Source organism: Lacerta agilis, chromosome Z (genome assembly GCF_009819535.1).
Source record: "Lacerta agilis isolate rLacAgi1 chromosome Z, rLacAgi1.pri, whole genome shotgun sequence".
NCBI lineage: Eukaryota > Metazoa > Chordata > Lepidosauria > Squamata > Lacertidae > Lacerta > Lacerta agilis.
The window spans coordinates 29,866,388-29,890,966 of record NC_046331.1 but is presented as its reverse complement, the minus strand read 5'-3'; the positions used below and the strand labels follow the sequence as shown (position 1 = coordinate 29,890,966).

Below are 24,579 nucleotides of genomic sequence, written 5' to 3'. Positions count from 1 at the left end.
TATGCTCTCATTACCCCCCCCCCACTTAAGCCAAGCCCAGTTCTTTTTCTTCCTCTGTTCTCCCTCCTACCACTGAGCCCTGGAGACAAAGGTTAATGGGGAGAGGGGAGGGCAGACCTCCCCTCAAGAGTCTATGCAATAATTCGCAGCCAGCTGCTGCTGCTTCAGAGCAGTGGAGAAACTGAGCTTCAGAGCAGTGGAGAAACCAGCAAACACCAGAACAATCTTTGCACAATGGATATTTTATTTTGAAACAACAGTTTTCCAATAAATTATACAATTTAAAAAAGAGAGAGAGAGTGCACGAAGTACAGGAATCCAGGACAGAAAACCAGAAAGACAAAGTTGCAGAACGTGGGGTCGGGTGGGGAGCCCAACCCAGCTGTATCCACTGCCTCAGCTCCCTTCCTGTGGCCTAGCCTGTGCCCTCTCCTCCTCCCTGATCCCTTTAGGCAGTGCTTAGTGTTTCATGAAGAATTAACACCCTAGAACTAGGGGGACGGGGACGGGGGAAATGACTGGTAGGACTATGAATATGCGTCACACACTCTACTTGGCAGAATGGGGACAGATATCTGAACTATACAGAGCAGGCTAAGTAGTACGTGGGCCACAGTGGGTGCCCTGCCCCTTCTTGACGAGCATCAAGGCTGGGGGTGGGGTGGGGGGACAGAGAAAGAGGCTCTGCAATCCCAGGACAGGCTAGGAATCCTTATGCCTTGTACCCACCAAGAGTACCACATGCTCAGCTGCAGCAGAAGGGGAGGGAGTGGAATACAGCAGGGACTGAGAGGAGCAGCGGTGGTAGGATGGGCAGGGGAATGTCTGCCCTCCAACAGGGTCCCTCCCAAAGCACCCTTAACCTGCCAATGCCCTGGAACCATGTGGAAAACCAAGTGTTCAACCGTGGTCAGGAGTCAAGAGGAAAAGGTGGAAAGGGCAAAGCACAGGGAAGGGAGCTGGCACATGGCAAGATGGCACAATGGGAAGGGCAGGAAACCGATTCACCTCCGTGGCACCAGAGAACAGAGGCTGGGCCTTGCCTCTTCCCTCCCAACTTCATCTCCAGGCTGCTTCGCGGCTGGGGTGGAGCCCACGCTTGGCACCTTTAGTAATCATCAGCCCCCAGCAGGAAGCCCAGGAGGAAGCCGATGGCACGCTGTCGCTCTTGTGGGGTCTGCTTTGACAGAACGTTGGGCGGAGGCCGTAGCAGGAGGCTGGCGAAGAGGGTGGCTGCAGGGAAGCGAAAACATTTGCAATGAGAGGAGGCGGGAGCAGGAGGAAGGCCAGCTCCCAGCCAGGACAGGCAGGCCTTACCTAGCATATTGGCACTGACGTTGTTGCTCTCGGAGTATTTCAGCAGCTCCCGCAGGAAGGCCATCACATAGCGGAACACGTTCCGGTGCGACCGTGGCAACTGGCAGATCACCTGCAAGACAGGGAAAGTCAGCTCGGAGCTTCCATGCAGCGCTTTGGGTGGAGGAAGGGCATGAATCACTAGCAGTGTGTACTTTTTATGTTTGCAGGTTTAGACATGGCATTTTTTTAAAAAAAGATTTTTTTAAAAAATGGTAACCGGACTAGAGCTCTGCTGGGAACTTTGGAGAATCATACAATTGTAGAGTTGGAAGGGACCATGAGGGTTAGCTAGTCCAATCCCCTGCAATGCCTAATGTGGGGCTCAAACTCATGACACTGAGATTAAGGGTCTTATGCTCTACCAACTGAGATATCTTGGGGGAAGGGCTGTAGCTCTGCAGTAAACCACCTGCTTCTCATGCAGAAAGTCTCAGGTTCCACCCCCAGCATCTCCAGGTAGGGTAGGGGACATCCCTTGTCTGAAATCCTTTGAGAGCCACTGCTTGTCAATTTAGACAATACTGAGCTAATGGCCCAGTGGTCTGATTCAGTATATGGCCGCTTCCTGTGTTGGAAAATCAAGCAAGGTTCACTGAAACAGGTGGGTTATTGTTACAACTCCTTGTCAGAAAGCAAAAAGGCAACATGTGCGCACCCCCCCCAACCGAGAGGGATGGTTATCAAAGGAGACACCAACCCCTGTGCTACCATGTTAATCCATCAGCACCCACTGTCAACACTCAGCAGCCTCTGCAGTTAACAAGGCTTCCCAGACCAGACTAACCCTTCTGCCAGTGTGCCTGTTTACAGGCTTTCAGGGATGTTTTAGTGGATTTCCTGTTACTTGCTGCAGCATTTGGACTAGATGACCTTTTGATTCTATGCTTCTGTACACCACAGACCAGCCAGGAAGAGATGGAGCTCTGGGGCCTACCTGGCGACAGAGGCGGCTGTCATGTGAGCACTCAAGGCAGCGCTGATACAGTTCATAGCAAATGACCGGTTCTGGAAGTGCCTCCAGGAAGATAAGCAGAGCTTCGGCTACCGAGTGGTTACTGCCAGCTATTGACAGCCTGTCAAGGAAAGGTTCTATCCTGTTACCTGCACCCTGCCTCCTTCCCAGGCTGGTCCAAAGCAAGCAGCTTTGTCCTTATAAATCTGGGTCCACCTTGCAAGTTCCTCCTTTTTGCACAAGGTGGACCTTGAACCCACAGCCCTGAGATTAAGAGTGTCACGCTCTACCAACTGAGCCATCCCACTGTAATTATCCCACACCTCCCCCTTGACGAAGCTGCCTGCAAAGCTGATCTACAGAGGAAACGTCCATCTGCAGGCATGGTTTCAATCCAAACAGCAAATACTAGTGGTCAACTTCAAAAGTGCGGCCAACAAACCCTGCTTGCCAAAGAACAATTGAACGCATCCTTGAAGCTCCTTTGCAGCCATGTCTTTACCTGTCTCTACACCTGATACCATGGATGGTGCTAGATGTGTGGCCTGCAGGCCTGTCAAGATTCCCCACCTCTGCTCTATCTAGCCAGGCTGATGTTTTCAAATAGGGGTTAAAGCTGTTAAGCTGTTTGGATGCATGACTAGACTTTACTGTGGGCATTTCATTTTGATTGTTTTTGCTGTGATGTGTCCCAGAGCCTTAAGGATGGGGTGGCCTAGGAACTGAAGCCACCGGGTATATAAAAGTGAGGTCCACTCCAGCCAAGAGCTAAACAAAACCACCAACCAGCCCTGCTCCCCAACAATGTCTCCCAAAGAGGATACGGATCGTCTCAGGAATGCTAGTGTCCAGGCACTCAATTATCTCCTGCAGCTCGTCCTGCATGCCCGGGGTCTGGAAGAGGTCCTCCTGCCGGACAGAAGCAGAGTATTACACATCCATTACGAAGGGGTGGGGTACATCCTGGATAGCATGAAGAACAATCCAGCCCCGGGGTGCATAATGTGAGGTCAAGGAATGCAACAATGGAGAGAAGCCCATCACCAAGAGAACTTGCACAAGAATTTTATCCTGTCTGCTTTCCACAGTAGCATTCCTACTACCCTTCTCATGATTTTGGGCAATGGGAGTGTGAAATCATTCCCCCCTTCTTCTAGAGGCGAGAATCAGAGAGCCGCTTTGCTAGGGATAGATAGACAATGGTTGTGAACACTTGGGTTTTTCTGAGCCGCTCTAAGGAATACTGTATGCTGGATGTCCCACCCGCTGCCACTCCACCAAGGTGCCACTATACTCACAGCAGTAGTTTGTAAGAGCGAGTCGGTAGCTAAGATATAAATAAATTGTGACGTTTGGAACCTGCACACCCCAAGACTGGTACTGGATTCCAGCCAACACCCATCCTTTAAATGGTACAGTCCCCCTCAGCTCACCTGGTGGCAGGCATTCTTGAAGAGGTGGTCCACCAAGAGCCATATCTCCTTGGGTATGTGCAAAGGCCGCTCAGTGGAGTCATCACCATCCTGGGGTACTATATCGAGAAACTGCTTCTCCTGGAGGTCCAATGACAAGTGGGACTGGCATGAGAGCCTGACAGAATGTGTGCCTGTATGCATTCTTTTCTTGCTCCAGCTGGGTGGACAAGTCTTGCCCTCTGAGGCCACAACTAGGGCTGGGCGAAATCTGGCATTCAACACTGTGATAAATCACTAGCTAAACATTGCAATATACCAATATATCAGGATGTCTGAAATAAGGATGGAGCTATGTAGAGGCATTGGCTGGCTTCACGGTTTCCCCCGCATTGTGATTTTGGCTGGCACCTGCTCTTGTAATTTGCTGCCCTCTGCAGGAGGGCAGGGGAAAGCTGAGCTGGCAGAGTTAACAGCGGCTGCAGGAATCTAGAGAAGCATTGTCTGGCTTCACAGTTTTCCCCCACATTGTGTTTTTTCCATAGCACACACACGCACACATTATGATTCACAATATATTGCCAGATCAGAAATTATGAAACCAGTATCGCTATATAGGTTCCAAGCAGATTTGAAAATATATATATTTTGACATATCACCCAGCCCTAGCTACAAACATCTCAAGTGGGAAAACAAAAAAGACAAATTGCTCGCACCCCAAATCCAAGCTCCCCATCCCCCTATTAATATGCAGCTAGTAATCCTCCCACTCCGGATGTGCAGTTCACCCAAAAGCTTAGTAAATATGCAGCTGTGGACATGAGGTTTGGCTAACATTGTATTTTAATTGTTGTAACCTGCCCTGGGACCTTAGGGTGAAGGGCAGGAAATAGTAACAAAAACAGCAACAGAACATGGATGGGCCTTCATAGGTTGATGGGCTGCAGCCCCAGCCAGCATGATGGGATGGTGGGGTCACATGTTCACCACCCCTTGTCTAGAGCACGTTGCAGAGGCAGTGGTGGAAACCGAACAACAGCTGGAGCCTGAGCTCACTGTTTTGTATGGGCAGTGCAGCACACAGCAGCTGGTGAACAATGCCTCCTTGCCTCCTTCCCATCTTCCTCTCCAGAGATGTTCAGGGTGGTTAGTTCTATCTCAAGCTACCACATTCAAGAGAAAGAGAGAGGAGGGGGGGGAGCAAGAGAGCTTTAGGAGCACAGCAACAGCAAGCAGCCCATCACTAAAAGGAGTTGGCAAGGATGGAGAATTTGATCCCAACTCCACTTCCTCTCATCTCCAGGAAAGCTGTTGATTAGGACCCAATTCACCCCTCCCACCAATACTCCCCCTCCCCCTCTCTCTAGGGTGTGTGTGTATTGGTGTGGGGAATGACACATACTGTATCAGAGTCTTAGTGCAAGAGTAGCTGATGCATGCTGAAGAACACAGGAGCCTTGCTGGGTTAGATCAGCATTTTGTTCCCACAATGGCCAACCACATGCCCTTGGGAAGTCCAAAGAGACACGGGGACAATAACACTCTGTCCATCATGTTCCCCAGAAACTGGTAATCAAAAGCATGTGGTTTATGATAATAGTGGCAATAAATAGCCCTGACCGGTAGCCACTGATAAACATATCCTCCATGATTCTAAATGTCTACAGCTGTCCAAACTGGCAGTCATCACTGTCTCCTTGTGGCTATGATAATACACCCAAGTATATCTGATTTCGAGAGGAGTGACATTTCCCTGAGCCACCCCAAAGCAGCCACTACTGTTTCCCAAATGACAGCGCTCAGGTGGTAAGAGCAAGCAAGAGTGGCATAGCCTGTGCAGCAGTTGCTGAGCACAGAGACAAGGAGAAAACTGGCTCTTGGGGCCAGAGGGGGCTGGTGCCTGCATAATGAGACTGGGCTTTCTGCCTCCCAGGCTGCCAATTGCAAGTGGACCCAGAGTCAAGCAGAGCAAAATCAGTTACAAGCAGTGACAGCAAATTCTGGTTTTGTCTCCGTTCTCCTCTGCCGAATTCTACAAGGGCCATGTTGAGACTAGGGAAGAGGAGGAAGCAGACAGCTAGAGCCACCACCTGGACTGGATTTGAGTAAGAAGGCAGGCAGGTGAGGGTTGCCTGAGAGGAAAGTGAGGTTGGTGGGGTAGTGCCTGGTTTGCCCTAATGGACCAGCTGCCACTGCATGGAGCACCTGCTGATCGTTGACAAGTGCCTTCCAGTACAGGCAACTCCATTTACGTGCGTTCGAGGCACATGCACACTGCCGCAAACCTGGAAGTGGCACTTGAAGGAACAAAAATGTTCCCCCAAATAGCACAAAAGCAGCCAAGTGGCACGGAAACAGCATCTAGACTGCCTCCCAGGAGCCTTTGCACCGACCTTTGAGGCCTGTGGAGAGTTGGAGTTTGAGCAAGGAGTTTTGCAGTGAGTCTGGCAAGAGCTGCTGGTTTATAAAAGGCTTTTAAAAAGGGTTTCCAGAGGTTTAGAGGGTGTTTGCAGGCTTTTCCAATGCTGTCCCCAATATACGCGATTTCATTTAAACACACAGTACCTCAGAACGCAACCCCCGTGTAAATGGGGAGTTGCCTGTACCTGATTTGAGCCCACTACAAGAACGTCTAGAGAGATATCAAACCAACTGTTTACCTTTTCTAGGAAGCTGTCTTCTCCCTGAGATCAGAGGAGGAAGGCAAGAGCAAAAGAAAAGTGGAAAAAAGACAACAAAGTATGTTAATGGCACAGGCCCTGAGAAGAGACAGAAACAGCCCATTTGCTGAACAGTATCTGGGCAGATGGCAGGGAAATGCACACGGTTTAGTGGCCCTGCGAAAGGGCAGGTGGGAGGACAAGAACTTGGGATGACTCAGTCAACAGCAAACAAAGGACATGAACAGCACACAGGAAGCGAATGCACAGCTACAGAAGCTGAAGCTGAATGCAGCGAAGGACCCCTACCACACACATTTCTGAGTGGAAGAGCAGCTGTTTTTCAAGCAGGCAAGCAGAGTGGGAGGGTTAGACGTTCAGCAAATGAACCTGCCAGGTAAATCAACCCTTTTCCCTACCAGGTCAATAAGTTTCGTGACGGGGACTTCGCGGATCGGCTGCCTCATCCGGCACAAGGCTTCCAAGGAGGTCCCGAAGCAGCTTGGTAGGTAGCTCCCACTGATGGTGAGGAAATAGTCCTTGCCACGGTCAAGGTGAAGGACAAGGATATCCTCAATCTTATCTTCTCCTGAATTGAGAAGTGTCACAGAGTCCTTGCTGACGTATACATCCAGGGAGATGTCCACCGTCTCATCTAAAATGGGAGGAGGTTAGGTAGATACACTCTTTGGAACAGCCAGATTTGTTTGTTTGTGAATTACCGGTAAAAGTTAAGATAGTGAATAATTTAACAGAAGAACACAAGACGAGCCTGCTGGATCAGGCCAATGGCCCATCTAGTACAGCATCCTGTTCTCACAGGTGTATGTGGGAAACCTTAACTTCAAGAATTAAGAACGGAAGCTCCTCAGTTCCAACCCCCACTCCACTTTCCTCTCTATTCATCCAAAGCAGCAGCTGCACAGAATATAGTGACAGGACACTGGGGGGTTAGAGAAAGTGATCCTAACAAAAGAATATAAAAAGGGAAAGCATTTATTTGTCTCCTAAAGGATTTTTGTGCCCCCAATGTAACTTTCTTTTTTAGTTTACTACATTTCATTGAGTTTTTAAAAGTTTGGCTAGTTCTATATGTTCCCCAAGATATTTTTGTGCCACCACAATGTAAAAATACGTATTTTTTTAAAAGTAATTTTTTTTGACGGACTACTTTCACTGGTCCCCTGTGATGCCAAAAGTTTTTTTGGGGACCCTCCAGCATTTTTTGCTTCGATTCATTTGTGTGTGTGTTTGTTTAAAGCTGGTCACACCCACTTTTGCACTTTGGGCTCACCTGCTTTGACATGTAGCCCTTGACCTAAGAAATGTTAAGCCTCCCCTGCTTTACCAAATTCCCAAGGTTTGATGGAGGAGGGTTGGGAAGAGGAGAAAAAGGGGGGGTTGAAAAGGAAACGAAGGCCTTCCCTAGATGACTCCTGGGGTCCCTTTCCAACTCTACAATTCTATGATTCCAGAGAGAGACTCACTGGGCTCCAAGTATCCCTCGCAGGGCTCAGCGCGAAGCCATGGCTTACAATACTGGCTGTCATTGAGTTTGGGGATGAAGGAGAAATGGAGGGTGACCTGCCCGTTGTTTGTGATCTGGAACTTCTCCTTCTGCAGCTGCCGGAACTTCACATTCTCAAACGAAAACTGCAGAGCAAAATGTGGGGGGGGGGGGGAAGGAAAGAGAGTGCTTGCCTTCAGCAGATGGCAAGGAAATGTGCTCCAGGGGGAAGTTTGTCCTTGGCCCTGGACTCTCATTTAGGGAACTGCACATGCAACAGGTCCAAACGCCACCTCACAGTGGCTACGTTTGCTCTAGAGTGTCCACGTGGGGCTCTTCAGATACTGCTGCACTTGCAACTTCCCATCGCCACTGGCCATGTTGGCTGGGGATGATGGGAGTTGTAGTCCAACATCTGGGGGGCACCACACTGGCTACCTATGGAGTATTTGCCTGCGAGGAACAGGAAGAGGTTGCAGCTCAGTGGAAGGGCATCTGCTTTGCATGCAAAGGTCCCATGTTCTATCCCCAGCATCTCCAGGTAAGGCTGGGAGAGATCCCCTGGAAATCCTGGGGAACCGCTCCCAGACAGTATAAACAAGACTGAGCTAGATGGGCCAAGGGCCTGGCATGATATAAAGCAGGCTTCTTTTTTCCCTGGTCTTTTTGCAGCAAACCCATTTTAAGGGGTTGGAGAGCATCCTATTCGTCTTTACCTCCCTCCTGCTGAGCTCCAGTGAGGGAAGGAATTCATTCTCCATCCTGTCCATCAACCGAACAATATCCTCAAACACTTTCCGGTACCGTCGGTCATCCACAACCTTCACCTATTTGGGGGTGGGGGTGGGAACAGAGCACACTTGTTGGAGCTGTGGACTCAAAAAAGGGGGGGCATGTGTTAAGAGCAGAAATGCCTGATGCACCACCCTGTTCCCAGCCCTGAAAGAGGCAAGTAACCCTGAGAGTTTCCCCAGGGATGGCAGCCGCTGTGACTTTCAGACCCAATGGGCTGAAGCCAAATTCTCCAAGTCAAGTACCACAGAATCTCCATTGCATGAATGGAGTCAACTGTTAAGGTTTACAGATCAGCCTGTGTGGTTTGCCATGCCTGCAGGAGCAGTGTGTACTCAGAACAGTGGAGAAAGGAAGCATAGGGATTTAACAGAGCCAAGACCTGCCCACTCCATGCACTGGAAGTCATTTGCCAAGAAGGAGCTCTGTGGAAAGGGGTCTGGTTGTTGGTCAGGGCCTGCCCAGATTCAAGGAGCTGCCACATAGCAGGCAACTAAAAAACCTTAATAGATGATAGTCCTGGCCAGGGCAGGTGTTACCCCTATGAGGAAGAGGGAGCTGACGGGCTTGTGGTCGCTCGTTTTCAATTCCATGTGGCTTCGGTAGCTGAGCTGATTCACGCTGCCTCCTCTCCAGAGGATTCGGTCACACCATGCTGGCACACGGCACTTCCCACTGCAAGGAGACAGGAGAGACATCAGGACTGTTGGACCGGCTGATGCAACACACAAGGCTTACACAGTCAAACTTTGGTTCCATACACGGTCTGTGATCTTGACCAAGGTCAACAGCTGGAGATGATGGGACTTGGGAGTCCAACTTCTGAAGGGGCAGACCTTGCAGGTGTGCAGGTATTTTGCCTCATGGAGAGAGTTGTTAGGAAATCAAAAGCTGCCTTCTACCAGGTCAGAATGAATTTCTGATCTACCCGTTTTGATTCCTGCATTGCACGGGGTTGGACTAGATGATCCTCATGATCTCTTCCAACTCCACAATTAATTAATTAAGTCTACTCTGGCTGGAAGCAGCTCTCTGTGGCCCAATCCTTTTTCAGGTGGAAGTGCCATAGAGTTTCAACTTGAGACTCTGCATACAAAGCATATGGCACACCACCAAATTATGATTCCTCCCAAAAGCAATGGTCCCCATTATTTTTGTTCAGACACTATCTTTTCAGTGATCCAAGCTTCAGGAAATTTAAAAATACCCTTTCTGGCACCTGAAATGCTGCCCAAAGGAGCCTGCCGTTTTCCAGCTTCATCACTACATGTTCCGTCTGTCCTTTTGATTCCCCCATAACCACAGCAAGAGAAATTAAACTAGCAGGCCTAAGTGGCTTCTTACAGTTGTCAATAACCACAATAATATGCCAATTTGTGGATGATGAGGCTCAATGGCTACTAGCCATAATGGCTACAGAACATACTCCACCAACAGAAGCATTATGGCTTGGAGGAGGGGAGGGTGCTGTTGCACTCAGGTCCTGTTTGTGGGCTCCCCAAGAGGCATCTCATTGGCCAATGTGAGAACGGGATGCTGAACCAGATGAGCCAATGGCCTGATCCAGCAGGGCTGCTCTCATGTTCTTATGCCTGGGCAGACTCACTCTTGAGAAAGCACTAAATCTAATTCCCAGACTTCCTTGACACAAACAGGATTCTCATTCAGCCCCAGTTCACACTTTCTGCTGCACCTTTCAATGAACCGCAACACTGATTATACACACCATGAAACAGAGTACGCTAGTTATCAGGACAAATGTGGGAAAAAGGCTGCTTGTGGAAAAGCAGCCAAAACATTTCCAGAGACTTTGAGCAAGACAACGTATCATAGCTTTGCATTTAACAACTCGCCTAGCAGCCTTTGGCGACCAAGAATTCCAGGCAAGCAAAGTGAGCAGGTGAAGGGAGACATGGATCTCTCTCTTCCTCCTGTGCTTGGTGTCCATTCTGGCTGCAGAGGAATGGAAGTCCATCCAGCCCTCAACTCTATCCCTCCTCCCTTGCTTAGCAGAAAGCAATTTTTAAATTATATTTTTTTACTAGCCTGCGCAAGAGGATGGGAATGCAGGACACCACTAGCATCTCAGCAGACTAGGAAAAACAAGCAAGCCTTGCAGGCTAATGATTTTGAGGGCTTATTTACAAAGGCACACCTATCAAGCAGGCGCTTACCTGGAATCCCAGCGATCTGTTTTAGAGTCAAATTTGTACGTCGGGATGAACTTGATCTCTCCCTCTGTGAAATCAGCAAAAGCTGTCTTTTGGGTACGCTGAATGTTCAGCTAAAGCCAAAACAGAAATGGCTTATCAGCAGAGAAGCAGAAAACCCCCTGTTGCCTGACAATTGAGTCTATTAACACCCACTATTGTGCTGGAAGACCAAGGCGAAGTAATAATAGGGTAGCCAGGTGCAAAAAAGGGGGTATACCTGCTGAAATCCTATCTTATACACAATTATTAAAGGTACAGGATGCTTGTGCATTTTTGCCCCTGGTCATCTTAAGTTATTTGCTGCATCACACGACAGGAAAATCCTCTAACTCAGGAGTAGCAGACATGTAGCCCTCACAATGCTGCAGAACTACAATTCCCATCATCCCTGATTACTGGCCATGATGGTTGGGGCCAATAGGAATTTCAGCTCAGTAACATCTGGCAGACGACAGGTTAGCCATACCTACAATAGACAATGTTATATGTACCAATAATCCATACAAACTGTTAACAACCACCAGAATACACCCCCGACACTATGAACAACTGTAAAACCATCCTTTTGCATCCTACGTTGGCTCCCAAAACATTTCCGAGCTCAATTCAAAGTGTTGGTGCCAACCTTTAAAGCCCTAAATGGCTTAAGCCCAGTATACCTGAAGGAGCGCCTCCACCCCCATCATTCAGCCCGGATACTGAGGTCCTTCTGGCAGTTCCCTCACTGCGAGAAGTAAGGTTACTAGGGAACCAGGCAGAAGGCCTACTCAGTAGAGGTGCCCTCCCTGTGGAACACCCTCCCTTCAGATGTCAAGGAGATCAGTAACTATACAACCTTTAGGCAAGTTTTTAATGTTTTATTATGGTTTTGCCTATGTTGGAAATCTGAGGCTGCCCACCCTTGCCTTGCAGCAGTGCAGTATCCTTCTAAAAGGGCTAAAGCATTACTACGCTCACAGAGCTTAAATCCACCATAAGGTGCAGCAATCAGGCCTCTGTTTCAACACAAAATACCAATAATCCTTATGCCAAGTGGGAGAAAGGTCGTAAACATCATGAACACACAAACCTTGGAGAGAAAAATTAAAAACAAAAAGCATCAGCAATTTAATTTGATTTAAAGGAAGTATCTGCTGATAACATGTGAGCAATGCAGATTTTCCAGATAGATGCAAAACCTAGAGCAGGAAACCTTAGACCTTTGGATATTGCTGGACAGCAGCTATCATTGTCCCTGACCATTGGCCAGGGACATGCTGGGGCTGATGGGAGTCCAACAACATCTGGAGAGTGTGCTGAACCAGGAAAGCCCTATAACTGGGTAATTGCAGAGCAATCCTACTTATACATATTCCAAGGCAACCCTCCAACTTAATTGGGACTTGCTTCTAATTAAGGTTGCACAAAACTCCAACCTGAAAAAGCATTTGTAGAAGTAGCAGTCATTCTATGTTACAGCTACACTTTGCTCCTAACTGTCTCTAGCCTAGGCTGGGGTATCCCAGACACAGGAAATAAACAGGGCAATATCCTAAACCACCACATATAACATAAATATGTCTCTCACCTGGTCATAGGTCAGTAGTCTCTGAAGCTCATTTTTAGTGATCAGGGTTTTCACGTCGTTGGCATCAGGAAGGCAAAGCCTGTAGTTTAGATCACCCAACCAGATGACAATGCTGGAAAAATGCAAAGAAACCACAGCTACAGGCAAGCTCACCCGGGGGGGGGGGGGAGAGGGGGCAGTCTGCTGCCACTTCCTGCAATATGAAGTAAGGCTGATAACTAGGATTGGGCAGTATGATCATATTAGGCTAGAGCTCTGTGAACTACACTGGCTCCTGAACTGGTTCCAGGCCCAATTCAGAGTATCCCTTTTCACCTTTAAAGCGTTTCAAGGTTTGGGAAAAGGGTACCAGAATAAGGCCCACTTATTTTTGCACTACCTTCCCACTGACTAGAATCTTCAGCAGGGGTGTCCCTTTCCCAGGGAACTCCTGCTCTTTGAAGTAATGGCAAAATAATCTTCCCAAAGTAATTTCAGAACAATCTTCCCAAAGAGGCTCACCTGGCCCCTGCTTTGATGTCCTTTCAGCAAAGACTTTAACATTTTTCCCTGGTTCTTTAATTCATGGGTAGGGTGCTTGTGGCCCTCCAAACACTGGTGTAGTACACAGGAACATAGGAAACTACCTTATATTGAAGCAGACTATTGACCCATCAAGCTCAGGACTGACTACATGAACTGGCAGCAGCTTTCAGGCAGAGATCATTCCCAGCCCTATCTGCACACACTGGTGATTGAGCCTGGAACCTTCTCCATGCAAAATGGCTGCTCCGCTTTTGCGTTACTGCCCTTAACAAACTACAACTCCCACCCCCCTGCCCCGATCACTGGAGAAGTTGCCCACATTTGCTATAATCTAATCTAATCCATCTCTGCCACCAGGTTTATGTTGCTTTCTTTAGATCTGCTGCTATTTAGGTACTGTTTATACGCTTTAAATTATCTTGAGGTGCATTTCTGATTGTGATTTTAAATAAGCCACTCTAGGAAAGAAATCCCCACAATAAACAGAAATTAATGCATGAAGCCCAGCACTCGCTTCCACAGATGTTTTAGTATCTGCCTGCCCTGAATGAAGCAGGAGCCTATGATGCTGGGCACTTCTGGCTGCTCTAGTAGAAACCTTAGTAGTGCAGTTGCAGCAGGGATAGCCGACACTGCACCCTCCTGGTGTTGCTGAAGTAGAACTCTCATGAGCCCCAGTCAGCAAGGCCACTTCTTAGCGATTATGGGAGTTGTAGTCCATCAACATTTGGAGAGCACTATGCTGCCTATCCTTGAGCTACACACATGCAGGAAAGTTACAGAAACGTGACTCAATTTGCTTCTCCAGATAGCGGAAACCAACAAGTTACGTCAGCCAAGGCTCTCTCCCTCCAAGCCCTTGAAACGCACTCGTGTTTCATGATTGTCAGCTGCGGCAGACCCTGGTCAGGGGGCAGGAAGCTCATCCGGGCACAGATATCCTTGTAATCCTGGTTTCGGCGCTCGAAGTCTTCCACGTGGGCAGCAAGGTGGGAATTGACAATGCAGAAGCTGGTATTGTGGAAGACAAACCTCACGGCCACACCCCCCTTATTACCCTGCAGGGGCGGAGCAAAGATGGCTGTTAGCGAGCAAGCAGGAAAGAGGGGGAAACTGGTTGGCAGAGATTGTAAAAACATATAGACAGATAGAAAGATAGACGTAGGGAATTCCGCTGTCGGGGTCTACTCACCATCTTCCCCATGATGCCTGTGCCCACTGTCTCCGTCATCACTTCCTTGATGTGGCTGAGCTGGTCCTTCCTGACAAAGATGAGCAACATCATTCCGACTAGACGTACCAGCTGCACCTAGAAGATGCAAGGTACTGGGATGTCTACCAGCTTTGTGCACTGCTTGCTGTGATGGGCCAGCTGGATGCAGATAGGAGTGGCAGGTAGTACCAACTGGGGATCCCCCAAGGGAAGAAGGCTCAAGTCAGGGAACTGGTGGAGGGACAACGATGAGTTGTCAGAGGGAGAAGAGGGAGCAGACTGTGAGTAAGAGGAGGTGTTGGAAACTGAAGAGGCAAGAGGGCAGGAAGATTCTGTGGCAGACAGCAGTCCAGAATCAGAGGCGGAAGTGGGGGCTGGAGGCGGGGGTCAAGAGGCAGAGATCAGGCAGGCTCCCCATCCTGCTGCGATCAGCTCCCCTCCCTGCTGGTCTCCCAGAACACAGAGAGAAATTAAGAGGATGGAGCAAAGGCAGTCAAGGTGTCAGAGTCTCAGGTTGCTTGGGAAGGACCAGGGGGAGGAGGAGACTTAAGAGAGTGGTGGGAAAGTAGCAACCTTCAGCCTTCACAACTACCTCACTTGGGGCAAGACCTGTTGGGAAAGGTTTCTGTGATCACTAGGCCTGGCTTTTGAATAAAACACCACTGACACCAGGTGTTTTTATTGCTGACCTACTCCTCCTCACTCCAGCTCCTGACAGCTGTCTGGCTGCTGAAGAAATGGGTGGGGTTGGACTTACTTTCTTGTACTTGGATTTGGAATGCAGAGCCTTTTCCACAGCTGTCAGCCACTCTTGCTCCTTTGTCGAGTCAAAGTAGAAGAAAGCCTCTGTGCTCAGGTCCAGCTCCTGGAACCTAATGCCAAAGTGCCATCAGACAAAATACACATCCCCAGCACTGAGGCCATCCTTCCCCCAGAGCCACCTAGGCCTCTGGCTATCTTTGATGCTGCTGTAATCCACTGCCCACAGGGTGAACGGATGGCACTGCCACGTTCATTATGGCAGAACATTGCTTCCTGGCTAAAAAATACAAATCCTCAGGATTCTCCTATTTTATTCCAAGTTTAAAGCAAAAGTCTTCACACAACAGGACTTCAGTTTAGAAGCAACTGTGGGGAAACAAAGACTCTGAGAGAGGGGTCTCTGAAAAGCTACTATGTCTGCTCACCCAATGCAGTAGATATCTGGGGGTTCAGGGTCACAGTTCAGCCAAGGTTCCAATCCACTGTCTGGAGACTGCCCATTCACATTCCATGTCCCCACGAAAAACCTGCAAGGAAGAGAAGGATGTGGAGCTGCAGGAATAGGACTCCAATCTGAACAGACTTGCTGGTTAAATACCGGTATGCAAAGACAACAGGAGTGTGTGACAGGTAGGATTACAAAGGCAGGCAAGATCAGGACCAAGAACAAACAAGTAATACCAGCCACTTCTTCATCAACTTAGCTATTCTGGGCCCCAAATGAGCTTTGGTAATGAAAGAAAAAAAGCTTTTTCCTTGTATTTTTTAAGATGTGTCAGCCATCTTGATATTTAAGCACTATCCTGGAAGCCACAGGCAACCAGAAATTCTTTGAAGGCAAATGAGTTGGTTGATCTCTCCATTCTTCCTTCACCTGGTAACCTGGTTTCCAGGCTGGCTTTCAGGGAGCAGAAAACCACTTCTCAGATTTGCTGTGCCAAGCTTGTTTGGTAGAAGATTACCCCTTAACACCCTTTTTCTCTTTGCAAACCTCCTAAATGGCTAGCATCCTGTGTTTCCATGCTGGCCATGAAGGAATGGGCATTCCTGACTCTGAAGACAGCACAGAAATACAGTCTGTCTAGTAAAGCTAAACAGCCTCTGTAAAACAGTAGGATCTAAAGCTGCTAACCACATACTTATAAACATATCATAAAAGCAGACATTAAAAACAAATTGCTGCTAGTTACTACTAACAGTACGAGGAAATAACCAAAGCAAAAACTTTGTTTGAAGTAGTAAGTTTAGCATTATAAGGATGACCCACACCAAGCGTTGGGGGTCACATACCTTCCTGTCCTCCAGCATAGCTTTTAGGAGGAGTTCCAAAGGTTTTGCTTCAGTTTTGGATTAACTGCATCTTGTCACAATGTTTGAAGCTGTACAAAAAAACTTACTTTTAACCATGGCTCACTGAAAAAAGCCAACTTCAAATCATGGGTTTACAAAGCTGGTAAAATTAACCACCATAGGATCTTGACACACCAAACTGTGGTTAATTTAAAAAACAAGTGGAAGCTTCCAAGTAGGCTCGGGGTGGGGGAGAAGTGTGCAAACCTGAAGGAGACTGCTGTCACGCTCATAATATGAAACCACAGTTCAATATGTGTGAACGCAAACATCTGGCACCAAGGAAAATTTCCCACCACAACTAATACTTTAAATAACCCACCCGTGTGGCCTGAGTGAACAGGACAGACTTTGCCTGGCACCCAACAATAAAGCTGTCATGTAGATGTCGCTTTCTCCAACCCCAACTATGATACAGTTTCCATTGGTGTTTGCATGGGTTGAACATCAACCGAGGATAAATGGCCGGGGGGTGGGTGGGTTGGGGTGGGGCAGAGAGTTACAGCTGTGGCACTTTTGCATGATCTGACCTGAAATTCTGGATGTTGACATATTCCTTCTCTCTCTTGGCAAGGACATGCTTGATGAGTCCCTCTCTCTGTCCAGACTGCGTATGTGTGGAAGGCACAAAGAGCTTGCGCATAGTGTTGGTCACTTTGGGTTGTTCCTTGCTCATGCTGTCCTTGTCACGGATACGCCTAAGGGAGATGAGAACAGAACTCAAGTAGCCCTTAAATCCAAGGAGGCGGGAGGGCACAGTACACCTCTAAGGCAACTTACGGCCTGCTTGGTGGCAGCGGTGGTGGTGGAGGCTCCCGGCGGGCACTCATCTGCTGATTCTGCAGGTTTCTTTTCTTCTCCATACTCATAACACTGAAGTTATCCTCGAATCCCAAAATTCCTGAGAGAAGAAAAGACTTCTGAGGTTAGAGATGCTTCAGAACCATTTGGGGAAGTTTCAGGAAAGGAATTTAGAAAATACTTAACTGCAGGAAAATGTTACTGCCACCCCACAGGACCACATTTGTCAGACAATTGCCTCTCAGTTTATGCATGTTTAGGAAGGCTTGTGGAGGCAACAGGTCCTTCCCTCAAGGCCTTTTCCTCTACAGGAGGCAACAAGTATTTAAAAATTCCAAGCAGAAATCACACAAGTTACATGTTGGTGTGGTTGTACCTGCAGAAGGGGGATCTACTGGCCCTGTGAGGCCTTTCACTTGGTGCCAGGAGGTATGATCCACAAGATCAGGGAAAGAAGTGTTTCGCGGGACTACAACAAAAACCAACAACACCACTCATGTGAGAGACTAGGCCATCTCCAACATCAAACATCAGAGACAGGGCATGGGAGTTGCTCACCTTCTTGGACTCTCAGAACCTCAGCGAGGAATCCCAAACACTGCTCCTCATCTGGGATCTCAAAGAGATGCTCTGCTGTCCTATCACCCAGCACTCGGATCTTGCAGCCAGCTTGAAGCACACACAGGAAAAGCACATGTCAGGAAACAGGGCACAACACTGATAAGGCAGAACATGGAAAATTGCTCAAATGCCCCCAACGTTTAAAAAGAGGGAGGACAATAAACAGACAACAAATATGAAGAAACAGCTTGAGGAACAATTGTGCTGTAAAGTTTGACTTGTCATATTCATTACTTAATCCAAGGATGAACTTCCAGGCACACACAGTGAATGAGCAGAATATTCTTGCTTTGGCTCATACAGGAAGTGCATTACAAAAGACAAGAGATATAGCAAGACTGCACTGTAATCGAGTGGACTTGAAGCTGAGAAGCAGCCACATCTGAAGATACATGAACTTCTAGACACTGATCAGGTTCACAGGAACCTGGCACACTTCAAAAGTTACTGCTTTATACTAGAGTAAATGAAAATAAAAACAGCAGCAAAACCTTGAAATGAAACACAGCGGAGAGCTTTAAACACTTTACTAAGAAGTTATAAAGGAACTGAGGAAGATTGCATTTTGTAGAATAAAAGTTCCGAAATAAGGTACCGTATTTTTCCATGTATAAGACTAGGTTCCCCCCTAAAAAATAATGCCAAAAATTAGGGGGCGTCTTATACCTGGGGCCACCTCCCCCCATTTTCTTAAATCTGAGTCCCCCAAAATAGGGGGCGTCTTATACATAGGGGCGTCTTATAGATGGAAAAATGTGGTACTCCCTGTTGCATTTCCAGGGCAGCAGGGGTGGGGGGAGGGGGAATCCTGATGTGGACGGTGGGCAAGCCAAATGCCCAAACTGGAAAGTGCTCCACGAGGGCAAGTGAGGCTCTACCCCACCAACCTCAGTCTGTGCTCAGCCAGCCCCTACCTGCCTGCCTTCTAATTTACAGTCCTGTGGGTGGCCCTGCCTGTTAAGATTCCTCCTCCTTAGTCTCAGTGCTGCCTGAGACACAGCACAGAGGAGGATGGGGGCAAAGTTAGAATTAGTTGGCTCAGCCTATTATTGGCTCTGGCTCCCCTAATCCCAGTGGGTGCCAGTCACTGATGCTTTCTGCCATTCTTCACCTCATTGACCCTTCCTTGTGACCATGGTAGATTTGCTTTAAATCAAATCAATTTAAATCACGATTTAAATCACTAGTCAGTAAGACTTGATTTAAATCATTATTATTTTTTACAGAAAGACTCATTCTTGCATATTTACAACCAGATGAAGTTTCATTTTTGGAATAATAAATTTTCAGAGTAGTTTTACAGTTATTTCAAAAATTACTGATTTGGTTATACTATCAGAAATATATAGACAGATAATTATGAAGTTATTGTGAGGTTTAATAAGTTAACTTTATATTTGGACAACTTTTCTGCTGTGCTTTATTGGAAGGAGAAAAATAATCATTTCCTTAATAACAATTTATTTAACTAAAACAATAACATTATAGCATACATATCCATGTTTGTTAACTGATGTGGTTAAACGATTTTTTTATATAAAAAAACTTAGACTGAGTTTTAGCACACATGAAAAACTTGAAACAAATCCTTATTTCCTGATGGATAGCCTTTGGACTATAACATAACTTAAATAGAAAACTATCTTTAGAAATATTCTTCCTCCAAAAGCATTTTATTTTAAAAATCCAATTTAAATTTTAAAAATCCAATTTAAATTTTAAGAAATCTGATTTTTTTTAAATCATTGATTTCCCCCCACCCTGCTTGTGACCCTTATAAAATCAGGCCAAGGGCTACAAGTGGCCCACAGGCTGGAGGTTGCCCAACTCTGCTACAGACTAACATGAATGTCTGTTGGTTAGGAGGGACCACATTACACACACTGGAAGCCACTATTTATGGCAGTTAAATCAATATACAGTGGACAACAAAAAGGAGAAAAGCCGGGACACACTGAAACAAAATGGGGAACCCTTGCACCCCTCTGATGCTGTGGGACCCCCACTCCCATCAGCCCCAGCCAGCATGGACAATGGCCAGGAATTATGGGAGTTGTAGTCCAGCAATAACTGAAAGGCCAGAAGTTCCCCTGCTTTAGCTGGACAGGACCAAACCCTCAATCTTCCACTGCCCCCCAGCATCCTAATGAAACAGTTATCTGCAACAGAGGCACACTTTTCCTGAAAACGGAGTGGGCATCAAGCAACATAACCCCCGCCCCAAATCCATGGTCAACAGGAGATACCACTAGCAACAGGGAGGCAAATAGCTATTGCCTGCATAGTTGACAGGCTCTTGAGAATTCACCATTGAGATACAGTATGGTGATGGGCCAATTTTCCTAGTTACTTTTAAGAGAAGTGAGCACACATTTGTGAGTCATGTACAAGCAACCACTGTGCAAGAACTATGTTATCTATATCTATCTGGAGAGAGATCAAGGAATGCTTTCAACATCCTGGACACCTCACAGAATGGTGTCTATTCTAATTCTCTGTTTCCATGTGCTGGAATCCTTAGAAACAGGTGCATTTTGTGAATGAACACCTGTGTTTTTAAGATTTGACCTCAGAAGATGTTTTGGACCCCAAGGGAAGTGCTGAAGATACTGGTTGCAGTTCTCTGGTGGCTTTCTCAGCCATCTTCAAAACTCTTCATCTCTGATCTCATATCTTGATACATCCCTGCCTGTGACATTCACTCCTCTAGCTCTACCACACTAACTTCAGAAGGTTTCCAGCAATATTAAATCCTGTGGTTGCATCTGCTTTGCATGCAGAAGATCCCAGGTTCAATCCCCATAATCTCCAGGAAGTTCTGGGAGAGACTTTTGTCTCAAAATTTTGGAGAGCTGCTGCCAGTCAGCGTGGACATTACCAAGATACATGGCCCAGTGTTATGACTTGGTATAAGGCAGCTCTGTATGTTCCTTCTCATGCCTGCAACTGTCTCCCAAAGAACTTATCTCACTTCCTTGAAAACCCTCATCAAACCCTGTATGTTCCAGGAAGTGTCTAGTACAATCTTTAATTCCCACCCTTTACTAAAACTGTACATGTAACTAGACTGAATGCTCTTCTCCAGCTTTCCTCTTCCTCCACTGTGAGCTCCTCAGGGCACTGATCTACTCCTGACTCTGTAAAGCAGTATGAAGGCAGAGGATGGAATAATAAAAATAAGCCTTTCATCTCAGCAGTAGTCTGACTTTTGGGGGGGGGGGGGAAGACACAACATCCAGACATCAGGGTCAAGAAGAAGAGACAAGCAGGAACAAGAATGATGAATCAAGGGGGAAAGATGACATGTCAATGACAGGCAAGATCTATTCCTGACAGCACTCTGGTCAAGGGAGACTCACTGTTTGCTGTTATGTCAATCAGCAGAGTTTCTTCAGCTTCTGGAAGAGAATTAGAAAGGATCAAGAATTAGAAAGGACCATCCTAGAAGGCCCTCAATAGGAACATCTCTCCTGGCCTAGCCACAAAGAAAAGTCAAGTGCTGTCGGAGGAGCAGAGCACCATGATCTGGGCCTCTGTAATGGAGATAGCACAGCACATCTCCTGTTTGATGGAAACCGGTGCTGAGATCTACAAAGGTTCAGCACCGAGGAACAACATCCAAAGCATGGTCTGAAGTCAATTCCATTACAGTATTGGAGACACCTGAACAACACACCACCAGGGGTTGCACAGTTACTCTTATGCACCAACAGGGAGCTGTATTCATGCACGTACTCCAGTCTGGAAAGCATAGTTACGGAGGCATGGTTTCCATTTATGGCTTTTGGGGTTAGACATTGTTTCCCCCCACCTTGCTACAAGGAAGCAACAAATTCCCACAACAGAAGAGACAGAGAGGCTGGATACCTTGCACACACTTAAAACGACTGTTGATGGGAATCCTCTCTGGAACACTGGGGTCCTCCAGGGAACGGATAGTGAAACTGGAACAAGAAGAAAGGTGTGTAACAGTGTGTTAATTGAGAGATACGGGGAGGTGCTGCGAGAAATCTGTATTTCTTTGTCATTCTGAGAGCCATACTTTCCTAGGCAACCTTCCAAGAGCAACATGCCAGTGCTGGGCAGGACCGGAGGCAAAAGAATGCACAGCAATGAATGTAAATTTCACCTTTGTACATGACAGTTTCCACAAATACCCTTTGTTATCCTCCATCCAGGCAAGCAAGAACTCGGAACACTTGAGAGTGCGCAGCAGAACCAGTGAAGGGAGTGGTCTAGGGAAAGTTCCAAGGGCCAGGCAAAGACGCCTGGAGGGCCACATTTGGCCGCTGGGCCTGAGGTTCCATGCTCCTGTGCTTAAGGATCTACCTAGTTATAGCTATCAGAACAAAAGACTAAGTTGGGGTTGAATTTAAGCATGAGATAGCAGCACATGCATCCAAAAGGGTGATCCCTTCAAGTACACAGTCAGGGTTTTTGGGGCAGGTTTGTGTGTGTGTGTGTGTGTGTGTGTGTGTCTCAGCCAGAAACCCCATAGGGTAGCCCTGAGCAAGTCAGTAGGACAGCAAACCACTCCTTCCTGGGAGTAAACACCAATGAACATTTCAGATTAAATTTGTGTGTGATTGGGCTGTAAATCTCTCATCTCAACAGAGTTCTGAGAGTCCAGTAATTTTAAGATTGGATAATTTGTGTCTCTTCACAGTAATTTGGCAAGGATAAGCCACTGAGCAAGCCTCATAGCTTAATAGGATGTGAGCCAAAGTCTGCCATGTCTGCAACTTTCCCTCTGCCCACTATATTGTCAGAATAAGGATATATTATGATTCTAGGAAAAACACAAGGTAAGCCCAACAGCCCAACACAAGGAAACATTTTTGCACAGATAATCATAAACTGCCATCTCCCAAAGTGAAATATAGTGTTGATATGACTTGACTGGCCTTTTAGCCATGAAAAGGCCGGGGGGCAATGTACATCTGGACACACACGGAGATGTCCAAGTCCTGCTCAGAACCATGTTCTTAAAATATCTAAGGCCAGTCCCAGGAGATACCAGGGGAGCCATGGAAGGAGTTGTACAGAGTACAAATGAATGTGTGGGGTGGAAATCTTCAAACTCCAGTGGCAACTTACACATATTCTTCACCGCACTGTGACAGGCTCAGTTCACATGGCACTTTCTGGCCTCCCTTTACCTCCACACCCTGAGAACAAGCTAAGGAAAAGAGGGAAGGTGGTACAGAAAAAAGCCCGTGTAAAATCCTGCCGTCCCAAACAATTCAGTGTGCTGCCAGCCACACATTTTCCCATAATCATATTCAATCCCATTACCCAATACCATATTACACAATCAAATGAATCCCTCTTTCTGAAGCTGTGATGTTGGTAGCCCTCTGCACTGCTCTGTGCGTTTCATCCTTCATCAATGAACCCTCCTCCCACCCAGTTTAATTGCTATGAAAAAGAGGCAGAAAGGAAGAAGTGAAGCCTAAATCTTGTCTCAGAGACCAAACCTGTGCTGGCTGTAAAGGATGTCGTTCCCATCATTTGTGTTCAACTGCAGATATCAGGTTATGGTCATTCAATGGCTGAGACAAAACACTCCACACATGTCCCTTATCTCCTTTACGACTTTAATAACATCACCCAATTCTGAAAACAACTCTCAGGGCTGATCCAGAAAACAAACAAACCAGTCTGGCCTGCTTCTCTGTGTCTGTCATGTATGATCTAGTTGAGTTTCCTATGTTGCAGGGGGTTGGACTAGATGACCCTAGGTGGTCGCTTCCAACTTTACAATTCTATGATGAATCAAGGTTTTACATGGAGAAAGCAGCAAGTGCACGGACACAAAAAAGTGTATTTCTGGGTCAGAGCAATGGTACATCCAGCCTGGCATCCTGTTTCCAACCAAGATGGTGAGCAGGAAAGCAAAACACTTTGGAAGCATCTGACACTCAGAGAGATACACTGCTTTGCAACGTGCAAGCTCTAGTTCAGCCGAGGGTGATCAATTTAAAACTCCTCCACGAAGTTGCCCTTTAAAGCCATCTCGGGCTGACATCCTAAAAACAAACGTCCGAGGGAATAACACCCCCGCCCCCACCGAAGGAGGTCTCCTATCTCCAAGCAGAAACGCAGCGGAGCGAAGAGGCTGCCGGGCAACAAGGGGGAATGGGCCGTTTCGGGTAGTCTGGGCTCTAACAGTGTGGCTCCCCCTACCTGCCAAATCCCTCCCACCTTCCACCGTTTCAAAGCCCCTCCCAGGCCCCCATCCCTTGAAACCCCCAGAACCAGCCCCCAAATCTTAACCTGCAAGTCCCCACACAGAATCATAGTAAGAGTTGGAAGGGGACCCCCGGGGGTCATCTAGTCCAACCCCCCTCCAAACCGACCCCACCCCTTGTGACATTCGGTCTCGCCCGACGCCTCCAACCCAGCTGGAGAAGGATACGCGAAGGCTCCTCAGCTGCTGCTGCTGCTGCTGCTCCTTCCTCCCAGGCGTGGGCAGCGGAGGAGGCTCCATGCGCCCGTCTAGGCCCCCGTGGCGGGGATTTAAAAGGGAAGATAGACAGGGGAGAAAGAAAGGGAGGGGCCCTTTGCTCGGCCGCTCGGTCCTGTCAGGGCCGTACTAACCCGGTCCGACCGACCGACCGCGCGCTCTCGCCCGCGCGCTCCCGGCGACCTTCGGCCGCGCGCACCGCGGAGAAGAGGGAGGAGACGAGCACAGCGCCAGAGGGCAGGCAAGAGTGGCGCCGCCGCTTCCGGTGCTCTTCTGCTTCCGGTTCCGCCGCCGCTGCCCCCTGGTGGCCGGAGGGGGTTTGCTGCGCGGCTTTGGAGCTACACCCTTTCTTCCCGCCCACTTCCACGCGCCTTTTTT

General features: G+C 47.7%; 1 protein-coding gene across 4 annotated transcripts; it reads right to left on the bottom strand.

Annotated features, from left to right (window-relative positions):
- Positions 1-709: 709 nt before the first annotated feature.
- Positions 710-24,348, bottom strand: OCRL (OCRL inositol polyphosphate-5-phosphatase). Of its 4 annotated transcripts, none has more exons than XM_033137151.1 (24): positions 24,012-24,120; positions 22,833-22,914; positions 21,603-21,679; positions 21,095-21,133; positions 17,673-17,783; positions 17,491-17,583; positions 17,094-17,214; positions 16,844-17,011; positions 15,389-15,490; positions 14,959-15,073; positions 14,181-14,297; positions 13,859-14,046; positions 12,464-12,575; positions 10,858-10,967; positions 9,223-9,358; positions 8,608-8,718; positions 7,872-8,037; positions 6,804-7,039; positions 6,385-6,408; positions 3,745-3,864; positions 3,136-3,220; positions 2,294-2,421; positions 1,318-1,429; positions 710-1,233 (listed from the first exon to the last, which is right to left on the bottom strand). In XM_033137151.1, exons 1-24 carry the CDS (start codon positions 24,109-24,111, stop codon positions 1,109-1,111), a joined length of 2,778 nt encoding a protein of 925 aa, XP_032993042.1. In that variant the 5' UTR covers positions 24,112-24,120; the 3' UTR covers positions 710-1,108. The 4 variants fall into 4 exon arrangements, with proteins under 4 accessions (XP_032993042.1, XP_032993043.1, XP_032993045.1 ...); XM_033137153.1 differs by lacking the exon at positions 24,012-24,120 and adding an exon at positions 24,154-24,348 and having other exon boundaries at positions 1,109-1,233; positions 22,833-22,903; XM_033137152.1 differs by lacking the exon at positions 6,385-6,408.
- Positions 24,349-24,579: the final 231 nt, after the last annotated feature.